At 44.9% G+C, this 16,970-nt stretch overlaps 2 protein-coding genes and 1 long non-coding RNA gene across 3 annotated transcripts in view; 1 reads left to right on the top strand and 2 right to left on the bottom strand.

Moving 5' to 3' along the window:
- Positions 1-431: 431 nt before the first annotated feature.
- Positions 432-11,459, bottom strand: LOC108872628 (uncharacterized). Its single transcript, XR_001959254.2, has 3 exons — positions 11,353-11,459; positions 10,544-10,670; positions 432-698 (listed from the first exon to the last, which is right to left on the bottom strand). It is a non-coding gene; the product is annotated as an uncharacterized LOC108872628 (long non-coding RNA).
- Positions 4,037-10,165, top strand: npas4a (neuronal PAS domain protein 4a). Its single transcript, XM_018660437.2, has 8 exons — positions 4,037-4,652; positions 5,080-5,243; positions 5,341-5,443; positions 5,550-5,859; positions 5,986-6,095; positions 6,278-6,413; positions 6,530-8,313; positions 8,436-10,165. The coding sequence occupies exons 1-8, from the start codon at positions 4,478-4,480 to the stop codon at positions 8,462-8,464; spliced, it is 2,811 nt and encodes a 936-aa protein (XP_018515953.1). The 5' UTR covers positions 4,037-4,477; the 3' UTR covers positions 8,465-10,165.
- Positions 11,460-12,473: 1,014 nt separating the features above from the next.
- Positions 12,474-16,970, bottom strand: part of mrpl11 (mitochondrial ribosomal protein L11) — a 39,712-nt gene continuing 35,215 nt past the window's right edge. Inside the window, exons 4-6 of the mRNA XM_018660400.2 lie at positions 15,433-15,526; positions 14,813-14,972; positions 12,474-12,712 (exon numbers count right to left, since the gene is read on the bottom strand). Coding sequence (XP_018515916.1) covers positions 12,598-12,712; positions 14,813-14,972; positions 15,433-15,526 — 369 coding nt within the window. The 3' untranslated portion in view covers positions 12,474-12,597. The remainder of the gene's footprint in view (positions 12,713-14,812; positions 14,973-15,432; positions 15,527-16,970) is intronic.

Here is a 16,970-nt window from a genome sequence, read left to right on the forward strand (position 1 = left end):
CTAATCTGCCAATTATTTTCTTGATTAGTCAATGATGTAATTCTGTCCCAGTTTATCAGGGCCCAGGGTGACATCTTAAAAACCTAAAGATGTTCAGTTTACAGTCAGATAAGACAAAGAAAAATCCACAGCTGAAGACCTGGAACCAGAGAATATTTGGTATTTTTGCAACAGAGAAGGACTGAAATTAATTTTCTGCTAAGTGACTAATCGATTAATCAATAATAGTTTCAGTTCTAATATAGATTTAAGGTGATTTATATAAAAACATTGCTGTATCCTCTATAAACAATCACTTTGTGTAAATGTGAATTTGAGTAAATATCGCAGAACTGGGATTACATGGCTCTGTTTTAACTTTACTATAAACCTTTTCTGTGTTTATTTATCAGCATCAGTGTGATGTAGTTAATCTAAAAAGAACTAGATTGAGTTTGTAATTTCTAACCGAATTTAACAGATACTTGTTAAAATTGTCTTGGCCACAGACAGACACCATAACTCTAAACTAATTATTACACATGCTGCAGTTTTCTCTTTTGTCCCTTGCATGTTGTAGTTAAACCCACCTGTTGGTTGACGTTGTCCCTCGGAGCGCTGATTCACTCCAGAGACAGGAAAATTATCTGGATGATCCCTGACACCGCGCTGATGCAACAGGGTTCACGTCAACCCAAACAAAAGGTTATTTGACGCACCTGAAACAAAGAGGATGACTCAACTTTAGTCCTTTTCAGGGTCGGGTTTAAAAAAAACAAAACAACAACAACAACCTCTGTACGATTATGTCTTCAGTGAGTGGCCTGCACTAATGAATGAGTGTGACGTTGCATCCACAACAGCCAAAAGGAAAACTGATGTCACTGTCCTGACACATTACGGTCCCCACTTTAGCAACAGACTGGTGCTTGATGTATTTCTCTCTGCTCTCGGGGCGCTGCTCGTCCATGTGACGTGCAGCAGAGATGACAAACTCATGTCTTTCACTTCTACAGCATCAGTGACCTCTGGTAAAGCAAATTAAAACTGGATGCATTGAAAATGAGGACTAGAAATCGTCTTTAGTGGTGGGAAAAAAAAAGTCAATCAGACAGTATCTTTAGGTGCAAATTCACATTTCCTCTCTGATCAGAGTGACAGTCTGTTACATTTGAGTCATTACCAAACAGGAACCAGTGATGGAAATACAACTATAGAGGAGAGAGCAGAGATGGCTGAGTCATCCGGCAAAAAAACCAAAAGAAATATGATTCAAAAAACAGACCTCAAAGGAGAAGAAACAGAGGCAGACCCACAAGCACCTGGACAAGAAAACCAGAACAAAAACCAGACACACAGAGGGACGAAGGTCCTCAACAAGAAGCAAGATGATTCATCAGTGAGCTACCTTCTGCATACTGAAGAGTGTCAAAGCAGGTGAACAGTGGATCAAAGTCATCAGTGTTTTTTAACAAATGGGACCTGTCCTGTCCGCTTATCATTTGTCCTTATTCATCTACATGAAGCAGAAGACAGAACAGGTTCTGTGTCGCCATAGAAATATTCATATCAACTTCAAACACTGAGACAGGCGTTTTCCAACATGATCCCCATCACTAACAGGGACACTGCAATGATTTACAGTAATTTCCTGGAGACTCTAACCACCTCTGACCAAACCCCAACTCTTCAAACCATGGACTTAAATCAAGTCTTGACCCTAAAATTGAATGCATCCTGTCCATAAAAGGGAGGCGAGCCCCCACAGTGTGACTGCTGTAGCAGATTTGTGTCCCTACAACAGTAATACACACTCTCTCTGAAGAAAGACAAATATACAAAAACTAATAAAGTCTAATCCAACAGCCCTGCAATAACACCTGAGTTTTAGTGTTCAGTTTTTATTGAAACAGTTTTAGAGACGTGATGAGTCAACTGTATGATCATTTTGGAGGATGATGTGCTGTTTTACTGCACTGCATTATACAGAGAGGTGTTTCTGTTACTTAGCCTACCCCTATTCATATAAATGAGATGGACAAAATAATAGAAACACCTGTCAGCAGCCTCCAAAATGATCATTAGACTGAACTGACACCTTCAACAAAAACTGGACATTATAACCTTCACGAAGGGAGGATTTACTGCAGGACATTAGTTTCAGGTCGGTGTACCTAATGCACTAGCGACCGAGTGCGGTTTTATTATGGAGTCCTAGTACTGAAATAGAGAAAATGTGCCAGAACATTCTCTCCATGCAGTTTTCAAAGGAACAAATTTGCCACCATCCCGCTCCTCTCCCGTCTCTCCACACCAAAAATGGAAATAATTAAAGAAATAAAAACGGTGTGACAAGTGTGATCCTAATTTGTCCGGATGAAACGCGCGTGTGTGTGTTGACAGCAGCACAGATCCAGGTGTGTGTGTGTGTGTGTGCGCGCGGCTCCACATGTGAAGCACATACTACAGATCTATTTCGGGGGGGCAAGTGGGGCTAAAAGTGAAATCTCCTCTCTCTATAAATAGGACGATCGGTACTGGATGCGGGGGCGCGCCTCGCAGTCCTTGCGCCGGTCACCAGTGAGATCTATTTTTAGCAACAGCGCGGCTTACCTCACGTGCTGCTGGCGACAGGTTTTTTTTTTTTTTTTTTTTTTTTTTTTTTGCAGGTTGCGCAATAGGCTGCCGACTGCTGTTTGCACGCGCGTCAAATTATTAATGAACGTCATTCATTAAAACGGCGTTTCATTAAGCTTTTTGAAGACGGTCGTTGTAATGTTTGATCGGATGGAGAGAACAAAGGGACGACCCTGAGTCACACATAAACGTCGTTGGTTAAACAGTTAAACCACATTTATAGGAACATTTACTGTGAAACTATTTATTGGTGGTTGCTTGTGTCTCATCTGACCAGCTGCTTGTGCTGTTTCCTTCACGGACAGCTGGTCATGCTCTGATTGTCTTCTATGATTATTATTCCATATTTCTATTCTACAGTGCTATTAAAACGTCCGAAAGCAAATCCACCCAGAATGCGTTCATAATATCTTGTCAGTTAATTATTTCAGAAAGACTGTTGTAGAATAAAACATACATGTATTATAAACATACACACAGAGTTTCAGTGCACTTCGTGGAGCCTATATTGAGGAATAACATGTTTACACAATGTCAAAACCTCTTAACAACTAGACAATATGAAATTACTGTGGAGCCACGGGACATGCGCAGCATTCATGTCTAACGAACTACAAAAACATGGAGGCTAAAACGGTAGATTCTGTGTCGGTTTCTGCATTCACATCTGCTCAGGGATGATTTCCATTCATAAAAGGCGACGCAGAGAGACGGAGCGATGCGCCTCTGGATCCACGTCCGCCTCCTGTAGCAGCAGCAGCAGCAGCTGGGTGACTGGACATGTTGTGTCCAGCCCTGCGGTGTAAATGTATATATGTGTGTGTATATCTCACCGGTGCATCGTCAAATCTCGCACGTTTCAAAAATGTTGACGGTATTTAAATGTGCTCACAAAACGAACGGGTCGAAATCGCGCCTGTAACGAGCACCTGCCCGTGTTTATAGCTGCTATACCGACAAGTCCGGGGCAAACACAGGCGGTGACGGGTAGTCTCTACCTCAGGTGCCAGACATATAAACACACAGACCTCTTTCGTATGCGACCCCCCCCTCCCTCCCCTTGCACTCCCCCACCCTCCTCCTCCTCCTCCCCCAATACACCGGAGTCCGGTGACTCCGTTTACGTTTTACGCTTGCTCCGCCCCTTACTCGGTTTTGTCCAAATCGGGCTTTTTGCGTCGCCGGAGCTCCCGATTTCAGCCCGACGTCATCACCGAGTAGAGGGAAGAGCTGACGTCGAGAGAGAGTCACCGAGAGGAGAGGGCACGGGAGAGGGAGGGGGGGAGAGAGTGAGAGTTTCACCATTGCTAACACTGATATGAGACAGATCTATCCCCCTCGGCCCCCACCTTCTTCTCCACCGCCGCCACCCCCCCTCCCTCCGTTTTACGTCGGTGTTGGTGCGTTGGGAGCCCCCCTACTCCGGCGGAGTCCCAGGCTATATAAGTGACCGGCGAGCAGAGTCCCTCAACCAGATTTACGGGTTCCGGACTTCAGTGCGCAGAGACGGCTACCACAGCCGCCGATTCACCTGCACTCCGAAAGGGGGGACAGACGCATCCAGCAGCCGGCCAGCATCCGAAGCTGGACGCTGTGGCGGAGCTAAAGCAAGACGGAGACAGGACAGGAGAAGGTTTTTTATTAAAAAACCTTGCTCTGGACATCTAAAAAATCAGCTGAGATGAAAGTCCAATAACACTCCTCAGAGCTCTCTACCACTCTTACAACCTGTCTCTTAACACATCTCGGAGACAGGGCACTTTCAGCCGAGGCACGACGCGAAACAAACGCTCCGCTCTCAACTCTCCAACTCGCATCTGGAGGAATTTCGACAGTTCACCTGCAAAACAAACCGGCCACAATGTACCGCTCAACCAAAGGAGCATCTAAGGCTCGACGGGACCAGATCAACGCCGAGATCCGGAACCTGAAGGACTTGTTGCCCATATCCGATGCAGATAAAGCGCGGCTCTCATACCTGCACATCATGTCCCTTGCCTGCATGTACACCAGGAAATCCGTCTTCTTCACCCAAGGTAAGAGCCAGTTTACTCTGAATTATAAAACAAACGACCTGTTGATGGATCTCATGCAGCACTGCTGCACACACAGACTGCAATCTGTCTCACAGGAGTGGGAATCAACAAGTGTTTTAGCGGCACCAGAGGCATTTGTCTTGGTATAAATCTGATTTACAGATTAACTGTAGAGCTGTGGGTCACTGATTGATCGTTAAGAATCGATACAGAAGCTGATCAAAGCGTGTGAGTGTTATTTATTGTCGCTGTCCGTGGTGCTGAACCGTTTCAGCACCATAAGCACAGCCGCACCGCTGTCCATGGTGCTGAAACACACTGTTTCTCCTACTGCGGAGATCAGATGTAACGTGTTTATTCTTAGCATAGATTCTGATTTATTAACAAACGTGACTTCCTCCCCATTTTGTTTTTTTGCCCCCACTAGAAGTGGGAACTGCTGCTAGTCCTGAGGAGAGCGCACGGTTTCTGTCTTTCCACGAACTGTCGGAGTTGATGCAGGCGCTGCCGGGCTTTCTGATGCTGCTGACTGGGGAAGGGAAGCTCCTGTACCTGTCAGACAGCGTCTCCGAGCACCTCGGACACTCCATGGTGAGTCTACACAGACCTGATTCATTCGTTTTGCTGTGGTAAAGGGATATATTGGGCTTCATAAATAATGTTTCTGTTTGTAATTTATTTCCTTCAGGTGGATCTCGTGGCTCAGGGGGACAGCGTGTACGATATCATCGACGCCTCAGACCACTTCATCATGAGGACCAACCTGTCAACCTCGACATCCCTCGAGATAGGTAAGACAAAATGTACACGCTAGATTCACAAGTTTGATTTGTCCTAACTGCTTTCCTAAATGTATTTTTTTAACAACCCTCCTCTCCCCTTCTTCCCCACTAACAGACCGTCTCTTCCGCTGCCGTTTCAACACCTCCAAGTCCGTGCGGAGGCAAAGCGCTGGGAACAAGCTGGTTCTGATCCGAGCTCGCTGCCTCTCTCCCCCCTCCACCTCTCCCGCCGCCGGGTCCTACTGGACCTCCAACCCCGTCTGGGTGTGTTTCTGCTCCCCTCTGGAGCCCCACCCGACACGCTCCGGCCCCGGGACAGAGAGGGAGTCGACCTCCACCCCTCCCCTGGCTGAGACCAACTTGTTCCTGGCCTGCTTCTACTCCCAGCACGGCCGGGACATGAGGCTGCAGACGGCACACGACAGGTGAGTTCACGCGAATAATCCACCTGTTGCTTTAACATGAAGTGGTATCTTAATGTGTTTATGATTTAACTAAAGGAGTAAAACATTATCCTCCTAACACATCGCCACCCACTCTCTCCCCTGCAGCGTGAGCGCCTATCTCGGCTTTGATGTGACAGCTTTACGCTCTCGCTCCTGGTACAGCCTCCTCCACCCACAGGATCTGTCACATGCCTCCGCTCAGCACCGCAGCCTATGTAAGTGTACTCTTCGCACATACAGCACCAACCAGTTACAACCATCCGTGCCCACACAATTACACACATCGTGCCCACTGGCGCATCCACACGCTGAAAAAAAAAAACCAAACAAAAAACAGTATGATGATTAATAGGATTACAAACCGATGCCAACCGATGCTGTGATTGTTGTTCAACAGTGAGAGAGGGAGGAGAGGGCAGAGCTGAGATGGTGGTGCGTGTGCAAGCTCAGGACCAGTCGTGGGTTTGGCTCTACATGGTTCTACAGCTGCAGCCTGGAGAGATCCCCATCAGCAGCAACAACTATATCATCAGGTATTTACAGACTTTAAAAAAAAAACACACTCACCTCTCATCAGTTTGGAGACAGAAGACTGATGAAAGCCTCCAAAAACACCACCCTAACTCCCTGTTTCTTCTCTCTCTCTCAGTGAGTCTGAGGCCTGGTCAGTGCGTCAGCAGCTCAGCTCAGAGCAGACCCAGCTGACCCTGGTCCTGACTGCTGGTACCTCTCAGCAAGAGAGTCTGAGCCTCCAGTCCCCAGAAACCCTATCCAGCCCAGACCAGGTCTTCACCCCAGGTAGCAGCGGCCTGTCTGCTCAGTCCTTTGACTTCAGCACTGCTGGCTGCAGCGTGGGCTCCTCTGATGAACCAGGGAGCTCAGCTGCTGAGGCCATGCAGCTGGAGGGTGACCCTCGCTCCAGTATCTCCTCACTGGAGGAGGAAAGCTTCTTTCAGCAGCATCCCACCGAAAGCCCCTCGGCTGCCTCCTCCCCCACCCCGGTCACTGTTGAAACAGTAGCAGACTTAGACTTTTTGACCCAGAACATTCTCCTGCCGCCCTCCTTCCAGCTCGACCCTCCGCTGCCAGCTCTCCCCCTGCCTCTCCCGCCCGTCCCCACCTCACAAGCTCAGCAGACCAAAGAGTTTGTGTGCACACCGCCCTACACCCCCCAGGTCGGCGGGGCTAGCTTCCCATTCGGCGAACCCCTGTTCAGCTTCGACCCCACTGGCACTACCACACCTCCGCCCTCTGCTACGACGGCCACCGCCACCACCTCCTTGGCCCCCTCAACGTCCTCCTCTGCCCCACCAACTACGGCCTCCAGCCCTGCTCCCCCCACCACCCTCTCTACCAAGCTCCCCCTCGCCCTTCCTACCCCATCCACCGATCTCCTCTTCCCCATCGAGCCCTGCAGTGGGTCCCTCTACGAGAAACTGCCCCCCACGCCTGACAGCCCCGGAGACGGTGACTGCACAGTGATGACCCTGCCCGAGGTACGGGGTCCGCTGTATGTAGATGTACCACTGGGGCCCCTCCAGTGTCCCCCTGAGGGCCTCCTCACCCCTGAGGCGTCACCTGGTAAACAGCCCTGCCTCTCCTTCTTCTCCCTGGAGAGAGAGAGGGAGAAGGAGAGGGCAGAAATCTCTCTCTTAGCTCAGCATATCAGCTCACTGGCAGAGGGATTCTACCTGGATCCACTCTTGTCCAAACTCTCTCCTCCCTCCATGTCACCCTCATCCTCCCCTCCCTCCCCCTTCCTGTCTCCCACCATAGAAACTGCTGATGTTGATTCAGTCCACATGCTTAGGGAGTTTTATCCCATCAAAGCATGGAGAGGTCTGGACATTCCCATCTTCCTAGACGATGATGACTCTCTGTTTGAAGAGAGCATCCTAGAAACCCTCCTCCAAGACGACTTCGCTCCTCCCCAGTCCCCCGGCCTCTCCTCGCCCTCCCCCTGCACCTCCCCTATGCCCAACCCCTCCAGCCCGACCTCTCCTCAAACCCCAGTGTGCTGGCGCCAACCCTCCCAGTTTGAGGGAGTGGGCCACTTCTGTAGCGTCCAATCGGCGCAATGTAACTCCATGGCTGGGTGCGGGGCGACTGTGGCTGCTGAGGCCGGGGTCAAGGCGGAGGGGGAGGGGCTGGCAGAGGAAGCAATGGAGATCGAGGTGGTGTCATCTCCTGTGTCCTCTTGCTCCTCCATCCCAGCTTCCCCTCCCCTCATCCTCACTGCCTCCCCCAGCCCCACCACCTCCATGCCCATCGCCTCGCCCACGCCCGCCGTGTCTTGCACTCAGTCCCTCCTGGAGGAACTGGCCGTCCTGGAACCCATGTTTGGGGCAGGTGCCTCGATCGCCCCTGGCTTAGGGCAACAACCTGAGTTGTATCAACTCCAATGTCATCCATCGCCACAGTGCTTCCACAAAGGTAAGAATCTGCCTCTTTTTTTCTCATTTATAGCTCAATTTTTTTTAAAAAGTGATGAAAAACTTTCTCTGAAAACGCATCACTAATTTCTCCTTTCCTTCTATTCCTTTGTTGTCTTTCAGATGGGAGTGGAAGTGTTCCTCCGTTCTAAAATAAGTCTGTGACTTACTTCATTAAGTATGGCATATTGTCATATTTTGTGGAGCCCCTTTTACTGAAAAGTAAAAAATAATTAAGTGTATAAATATACATAATGTATATACAACTTAAGGACTTTAACTCCTACATGTCTCCTGAGAACAAAGATTGGCTTTATATTTTTGTTCAGTCATTTATCTGTATACTACTACAAAACTGGTGCAACATTTACATGATGGTGCAACCACATGGACCCATAACTGACTGGGTTTTGAGTCCATGCGGTGTCTTTCAGCTTCTCTGTAACACGAGCTTCAGATATGATCAAACAGAGAAACATCTCTGAACTTGTAAGCGCTGTTTAACTTCCAGACGCGCATTTGTATTCACTCGTAGTGAAAACTCTGTTGTGAACAAAAAAAAAAAGATGATAATACATTTCTTGCTATTTCAATAGGGAGATGAATTATAGCACTTTTGCCTGACATGCAGCAACGCAAACCCAAACCTCAAATGTATTGGAAGTCAAATGTTTACAAATTGTTTACATCCTTAGGATGACCACTATCAATACATCAATAGAAGAAAGATTTCCTGCTGTGAAATCTTCTGTCCAGTCTTCAGAGCTGGTACAGCTCTGGGTCAATAGCACTCAGTCGTCACAGCCTTAAAGGCTACATCAAAACGCACACAATAGTATTCAACTTAAAACCTGAGATACTTTGAGCTTTGAGTTTGCGGCTTCAAACCTTTAACATTTCATATTTAGCTCTCCATCTAAAATCTTGTGTATCAATGTGATGTGCAAACAAAAAAAAAAAAAAGAAAACATGTGAAGAGATCCTGGCATGTGAAGATCTCAAGAATGTTGAAGGTGTCCATTGCCTTTACGAGATATAACACCAAACAAGAGATTGTCTGGAAGTTTGCCGGAGCTCTGATCATGCCACAAATCCACTGCTACGTTGTACTGTACATTAGACTCTGAATGTGGGCTGTTCAGGTCCCTCCTGGCCTGAGGGCAGTCGGCTGGATATTCTTGCAGCATCAATATTTGCAATGCTGGCAGCTTATAGCGGCTCCTGTGTGCCTGAAACGGCCCTGACCTGCTGAACTCTTTATCATGTCCATTCAACATGGACAGTTACATCGTTGCTCCACTGGAGCGCGGTGTAGTGAGGCACAATTGACTATGTGAATGAGCGATTCTTCTTTTTTGAGAGGGGTTAGAATACAAAAGTTTTGTTTTAAAAAATGAAAATAGGGATGGGGTGCTATTTCTATTCAGTTACCAAGCGACACGGGTTGAGAATGGTACTATTCCCATGGTGTCGACATGCTCACGTAGAGTTGTCTACGGTCAAGTAAAGGATTGATTCCTACGTTCTAGCTATTAAAGGCTAAGTTAATATACATGTGTAAAATTCTATTATTGTATGTGTGATATTTGAAAAAGATGTTAATGCATATGCATTATGTCTGTGGATATAGGCATATGTTCTTTTCAGAAAGGTTGTACACATTTGTACATTTGTATGAAACAATAATTGGTCTGTATATATGAGAAAGAGATTTTTATTGCCTAAGATGGAATATATTCTAAACATCTTACTTACTGCAGAATGGACATTGTGGACCAGTGTTCTATTGTGATGCTTATAAGTGTATTTGGTTGTCATACAAATGCATTTATATTAAAGTGCACTTAATGCGACTGATGCATTTGTGTCGTCATAGTCAAGCCCCCCTGTTCCTCCCTCGGCCTCATCATCATCGCCATCATCATCCCACCATCCCTGCCTCTCTTTCCCTCCCTCCCATACACTCTCCTCCATTTCTTCCCCTGGAGCGAGTTTCGCTCAGCAACAGCACTGACGCACACACATGACGAGACAGAATGAGACACTATCTGACTCAGACTGACGCACACACTTGGCATCGAGGTTTTTTTGCATGCTGGGATGCGCACACACACACACACACGGTGCAGCCTCCCACCTATGATGATGCACACACACACATAATAGTAGGCATATGACCCCACCACCACCCCTCTCTACAAATCACAGTAGCCCACATTCACTCGATGTACCTGCAACTCTATCAGCGCTCTGTGTGGTGTAAGACTCCATATATAGGCATTCCTGCTCAAGAGCGGTGACTGAAACAGCCTCCCGTCTATTCTCAGCCTCCATTCAGAAGGATCAGAGAGGGGAGGGCTGGAGAGAGAGGGGAGACAAAGAAAGAGCAAAGGGAGGCTAAAATTAGAGGTACAGTAAAGAGGGATGTGGGACAAAATGATGCTCTGTCGCCACAGGATTAAAAAGGTGAACATAGCCAAAATCACAGAAGTAAAACACATAAGTAACCAATTTTCTGTAAATCATGACAGAAAAAAAAAGAAGATGGGTTTTACGGATGGAGGCCTATAATAACACCCTTTCTCCCAGATCTGATCATCTCTGCCACAGAATGGATGATACAGAATTTAATATATGTAACGAGGCAAAGCCCGAACATTTTGTTCCCTCGCTAACTGCTGCAGTGTCTGTGATGGAGTGAAGATGAGCAGCGGAGGAGGAGGAAGAGGCGCTGCACAGCTGACTGCTGCTCTCCTCTGGCAAAGACAAGTACTGCACCAGAGAGAGAAGCATATTGTCTGTTGTGTAAGAAGCCGTATTAGGAAAAGGTTATGAAGAGGGCAGGTGTAAGGACATAGTTTTGTACTTCAGGTTCACCTGACCAAATAATATTTCAGGTGTGATAAAAGATCCAAATAACTCTATTCAAAGATAAACTGAGAGTTCATGTGCAGCCGAGTGATATGGATGAAATCATTGTGAGGATATTAAAGGACCAGTTTACACTTTTAAATGTCTGACTGACTGAAACATTACTCACATGCAGCTGAGGTTGTTCCTCCTGTTCATAGTAGACCTGAAGACACCCAGTTCCCTCTTTGTACTTCAGACAGTGTCTCCATGCTGAGCTGTGGTGGAGGGACAGTAACACAAAGGTGGAAATTTGAACTAAACAAACAGCCACAGTTATAAAGCACTTTTATTCAAAGTGTGTTACAGTTTCCTGCTGATTAACCCATTCACACAGCATACTGTATACTGACACCAGGGAGCTGCCATGACACAACTGTGTCAGTGACAAATAAAACTTTGACTGTATATCATCTGGGCATGTAACTATTGTTTAAAGACAGATTTGAAAAAATACAAACATATTCTTAACTATTTACTGGTGTTGACATACAGTATATTATGATATGGAAAATGCAGGAAAACTCACATATATATAATAACAGTCAAATTCAAGGCAATGAACTGAACACCTACAGCCAGAGCCCTAGGTGACACAACTGAGGAACTGCAACCAGTTAATAGTTGGTATATCTACTTGATGAAATGACTTGGTTCTACCAATGGTTGACAATTACTCCTCTGTCAGCCTACTTAATGACCGATTAATTGTTTCAGCATTCATTAAATTTTTTATGCATCACATGAGACCAAAGACGAGATATGTGCAAAACAAAAAATTTTGACAATAGAAATCTGTGGAACAACAACAACAACAAGATCATGTATGTTCCCAAACAAATCTGACATCACTACATTATAATTCCATCTTAAGAAAACACACGTTACTGAGTCCGTGTGACTTTTGCAATAATTCATCTGATGAACCCTTTAGATCCCTGGATTGATGAGATGTATGAGAGAGGAGGAGACCATCTGCACAACCTGACAAAAAGCCAAATCGCTTCCAGAGGTGTTAATAATAGATAATAACATCAAAGAGACTGAATGTACAAATCCTTCCAGGACAGAGCAATTACAGTTTCATTAGCTCAGCTCAGAGGAAGTGAAAACGCACAGGGTCATAAATATTTCCGCATTTTTAGTGGATGCTTTTGTTGCCAAAACACAGGTGAGGTAAATTCTCCTGAATTATTTTAAAAGATTTGGTGTAAAGAAACATCTTAAGATGCGAATAAAGACAGAAGAAAATCCCATAACTGACTGTTTATTAAGATCTGACACATACAACATTAACAGTGTTTCTGTAAGAACATGGTAAAGTCAATATAAACAGGAATGAGAGGGAGAGTCCAGTGTTGGATGTTGCAGGTCGTCATTTCTTTCTACCCGTCATAGCTTCAGCTGCAGCAGCTGCAGCTGCTGCTGCATCAGCTTTCAACTTCTCCTCCCGCTCCTCCAAGAAGACTTTGTACTCATCAGCTGAGAGACTGAGGATGAAGGAGGAGAGAAAGAGAGAGAGAGAGAGAGAGAGAGAGATGATATTCAGTTACCCTAACTGTACTGGAGTCTAATCTACAGTAAAACATGGTCAAAGAGGTGGAAGACAAAAAGAAAAAAGGATGGTGACAAAGAACACATCAACATGTTTCCAGGGGAGATACAGTGATATTTAATTGCAGGAGTTTCTACTTGACAGCAGACAATCCTTTAGATATCTGCAACATTAACTTCAACATCAGTTTTTGGCATCAGTCTCCCACAGCTGAAGAGGAACTGGCTTCTTTTCTCACCACGGTGCAGCAGTGTGTTCAACAACCATCCAGGGAGAAATCCATTGTAAAAGAAGCAGAGATACCAATTTCTCCACTGACAGTGCTCTCTCAATAAATCATAATGCGCTGCAGCCGCAAGACATGTTAAGTTTTAAGTAAGGGGGAGAAAGGGATTATGGGAAAAGTACAGAATCATTAACTGAAGAAGAAACAGAGGTGGCAGGTTGAGGGAGTGTAACTCTGCTTGAGTGCTTAACTAAAACAGTTCACAGCAAAATAAATATAATGGTGTGCTCAGCATAAATAATAAATATCTGGTGTAAGAGTAAACACAGGAGGATCCTCAGACACAGAGAGGAGATGTCACACCTGTAAAATCTAAAGCAACCGAATACAAAAGCATCCCAGTGTCCCAGTTTCATATAACATGCTGACTGTGTACAGCAGCTAATGACTATTTTCATTATTGATTAATTTGTTGATTATTTTCTCATTAAATAGTTTCCCAAAGTCGAAGGAGACGTCTTCAAATGTCTTGTTTTGTACAATCAATGGTCCAAAACCCAAAGATATCAAAGTCACAGCGAAACGAAACAGAAAAGCTTTAAATCCTCGTGTTTAAGAGGCTGGAACCAGAGAATATTCAGCATCCGTGCTTTAAAAATGACCTAAACAATGAATTGATTATCAAAATAACTGGTAACTAATTGTCTGTTGATCGACTCATTGACTAATCAATTAACCAACTAATTGTTGAAGCGCTAATGTTGCGTTATGTTATTTTTGTTGTTAGTATACAAAACCCCCCGACTTAAGTGTTTTATAACAACATCAAACAGTGGAACACAATACATGTCAAACTGCTACAGACACAGACAGAGTAAGAGAATAATTTTCCAGGGATTTTTGATTATTTGAGACTGTAGCTTCTGATGTTGTTGTACTGAACTGTTTGTTGTTGTCTGGTGCTCATGTTATTATTCATGTAATTTTGTATGAAGAGAGTAGGGCTGCACCTACAGCCTCAACCACAGACAGATGAACATCTTGTTACAGTACATTACAGCAGCCAAATCACACCAGCTGCAAAAACTAAAATTAGAGCCTTATTTCAAATCTGAATATATACACTGAACAAACACTGTGCAACAAATCCCGGTGATGTAAGGCAGTGTTAGTGGGAAAAAAGTAGATTCGGTAGAATGATGTGACGTATTAGTATGGTAAGTAGAGCAAGTCATATTATAGACAAAGATGCATGATGCAGCTGTGTTGCGCAAGAAAAAATGAACTTAAACATGACAAAAACAGATATCAGATGAAAGTCCGTGCAGGACAACACTCAGTATTAAAGGAGTGGAGGTCTCTAGGGATCCACTTTGGCCCTTGTAAGGAGGTAGTGTCCCAGGTCTGTGTGTCATATGTCACACTCTAATGCTGCTTAAAGACCCTTATAACAGATAGAATATGATGGGATATCCTAACCTTTGACCCTGTTTATATACAGTAGCTACTGTAAGCATGTTATTATGGCCACAGTGGTCTTTTGACTGTCATCTTATCTGACCTCTAGTGGATGTTAGAGGTATGGCAGCCTCTGTGGACAACACAAGGTTCATTCATTTGCTGCTTCTTTGCAGCTCTGGAAGAATATGTGTGAAGCTTTATGTTTACCACACAGTGTATCCTTGTTTACTGTAAGAACCATAAAGAAAAAGGTAGCAACAATTTACTAGATCCGACTAACAAGCTCAGGACAAGCCCTTTCAGGTTGATACAATTAAAGTTATAAGTGAGTGCAGAATCAGAACTTACTCGTTGACAACCTTGATGCCCAGCGACCGGGCTGAGCCAATGATCTTTTTGACGACAGTCTCGAGGGCGGTGTTCCTCATTTTGAAGCACTCATCCTCAGCTTTCACCTGGGCGATCTCATACACTGCCCTCACTGACACCATCCCCGCTATCTCGTGGCCTTCACACACACACACACACACACACACACACACACACACACACACACACACACACAAAAGAAACGGCAATAAAGAAAGAATGAAAAATTCGATAAAAGTACAAGGAAATGCTTAGCACAAAAGAGAACAAAGTGGGAGAATGTATGTGTGTGCAGGTGTGGTGGTCAGAGAGGGTGTCAGGGTGGTATTAGGAGTCAACAGCTGAAACGAGTCTAGAGATAGCTCAGAGCGTAAAAGGTGGAAATCCATAATTCTCTTTCCCTAACACACCCCCTTTGCCACTTCCTTCCTCTGCTGCAGTTCCCCCGCATGTCATGAATATAACATCAATCAGAGCAAAGCTCAAAACCGAGCCCACAGAGAGACGGTCCGTTACAGGATGGGCTCAGCAGGTGAAAATCTGAGCAAGAGCAGATACACAAGTGTAGCTACAGCCACAGCAGCAGCAGCACGTCTCACCTGTCTTGCCGGCCCCTTTCGCAATGCCCGCTGCCTGTTTGAGGAAGTAAGACACTGTGGGCTGGCCGATCTTTAGGTCATAAGTCCTGTCGGGCTGAGGAGACAGACAAGAAATGAAATGAATACCTGTGATCAAAAGTGGGCCTGTGAACACATGAGGTTTTTATGGAATAGTAATCTCACTCTAGCAAAGATTTCTACAAACACAAGTCGTGATTTCCTCTTTGCAACACCACACCCAAGATTTTTATCCTTTGACACCAGAGGAAGTCTTTATGATTAGCTTTCTTTCACATTTATGAGTTACTGTTGCTACACCTGTCAAACTGACTGTTCTTTCAATGACAACGGTGGCATTTTTATCATCGATATTCACAGTAATTGTAGGAACAGGACACAGGGTACTTCAGACAGAGGTAAACAAAAACAGGCTTAAAATTTCTACCTGGCAACTGTCGACTTTTCTGTTTGAAATGACATCAGTCTCCAGCAGATTTTTATCAGCTGTTGCCATGGCTTCATGAGTTTGAAACTGCCATCTCTGGCTGACTTTTTAACGTTTCCAACTCACTCACTTTGAAATGTGAGTCTTGTAAAAGGTGTTTTATATATGCATTCGATAGCTACACAATATGATTTCTCAGACAGGTAGTAAGGCTGCAGTTTCCAGGCAAAAAGTCAGAATCCTCATCAGATGATGATCCATGTACAAGATATAACAGTGAATAAACAGTAGTATGTGTGTAGCACTAGTTAATCCGTTATTAAGTATGATAAGGAAAAGATTTTTAGAGACTAAATTTCACATACACATTTATTTTTAAAGATATTTTTTTTAGCATTTTCTCCTTCAATGGAGAGTCAGTGGTGAAGCAGCAGAGAGGGGTTCGACATGCAACACAGGTCACCGGTCCCAACCAAACTGGAAGTTGTGGTTATGCGGCATGAGCTGTAACCACTGAGCTGTCAGGGTGTTCTTATAACACTCATTTTTAACCCTCTGAGGACGCATGAGGTCAAACCAGTGTGTAACGCGAATGCCATCTCGTGTAAGGTTGGCTGAGGTCATGAAATTAAATTCCCCTCCTTAGTCTTGGAATTAAAGCAACTCTCCAGTTCCCATTACCTCTTGTTAGCAAGAGGCAGCTTACGTTAGAGCTGATAAACACAGTGTTTAATGACTTTCACACACCTTGCACTCTTTTGTGCAGTTTTGGAAAGACAAGAAAAAAAGAAGACACAGCCCTCTAAACACTTTAAATGCCCATTATGATTCTGCTACAGCCCTGTGCACAGTGCTTCGTCATGCAGAAAAATCCAGAGATTGACAGGCCTGTCGTATGTGGTAACAGCTATTGAGCTATAATTGGGCAATTTTACCTTCAAATACGATGGTTTAAATGCTGCTTTGAAGCCATCACCACACTGCCAGGAATATAACTCTGGTGGAGAAATAACAGATTGATCTGTTTGGTTTCAATTTAATGAATTGGTTTATTTTTGCCTAGAAACACTAAAAAATAAATGTAAAAAGTAGC

This window comes from Lates calcarifer, linkage group LG8 (assembly GCF_001640805.2).
Source record: "Lates calcarifer isolate ASB-BC8 linkage group LG8, TLL_Latcal_v3, whole genome shotgun sequence".
NCBI classification, from domain to species: Eukaryota; Metazoa; Chordata; class Actinopteri; family Centropomidae; genus Lates; species Lates calcarifer.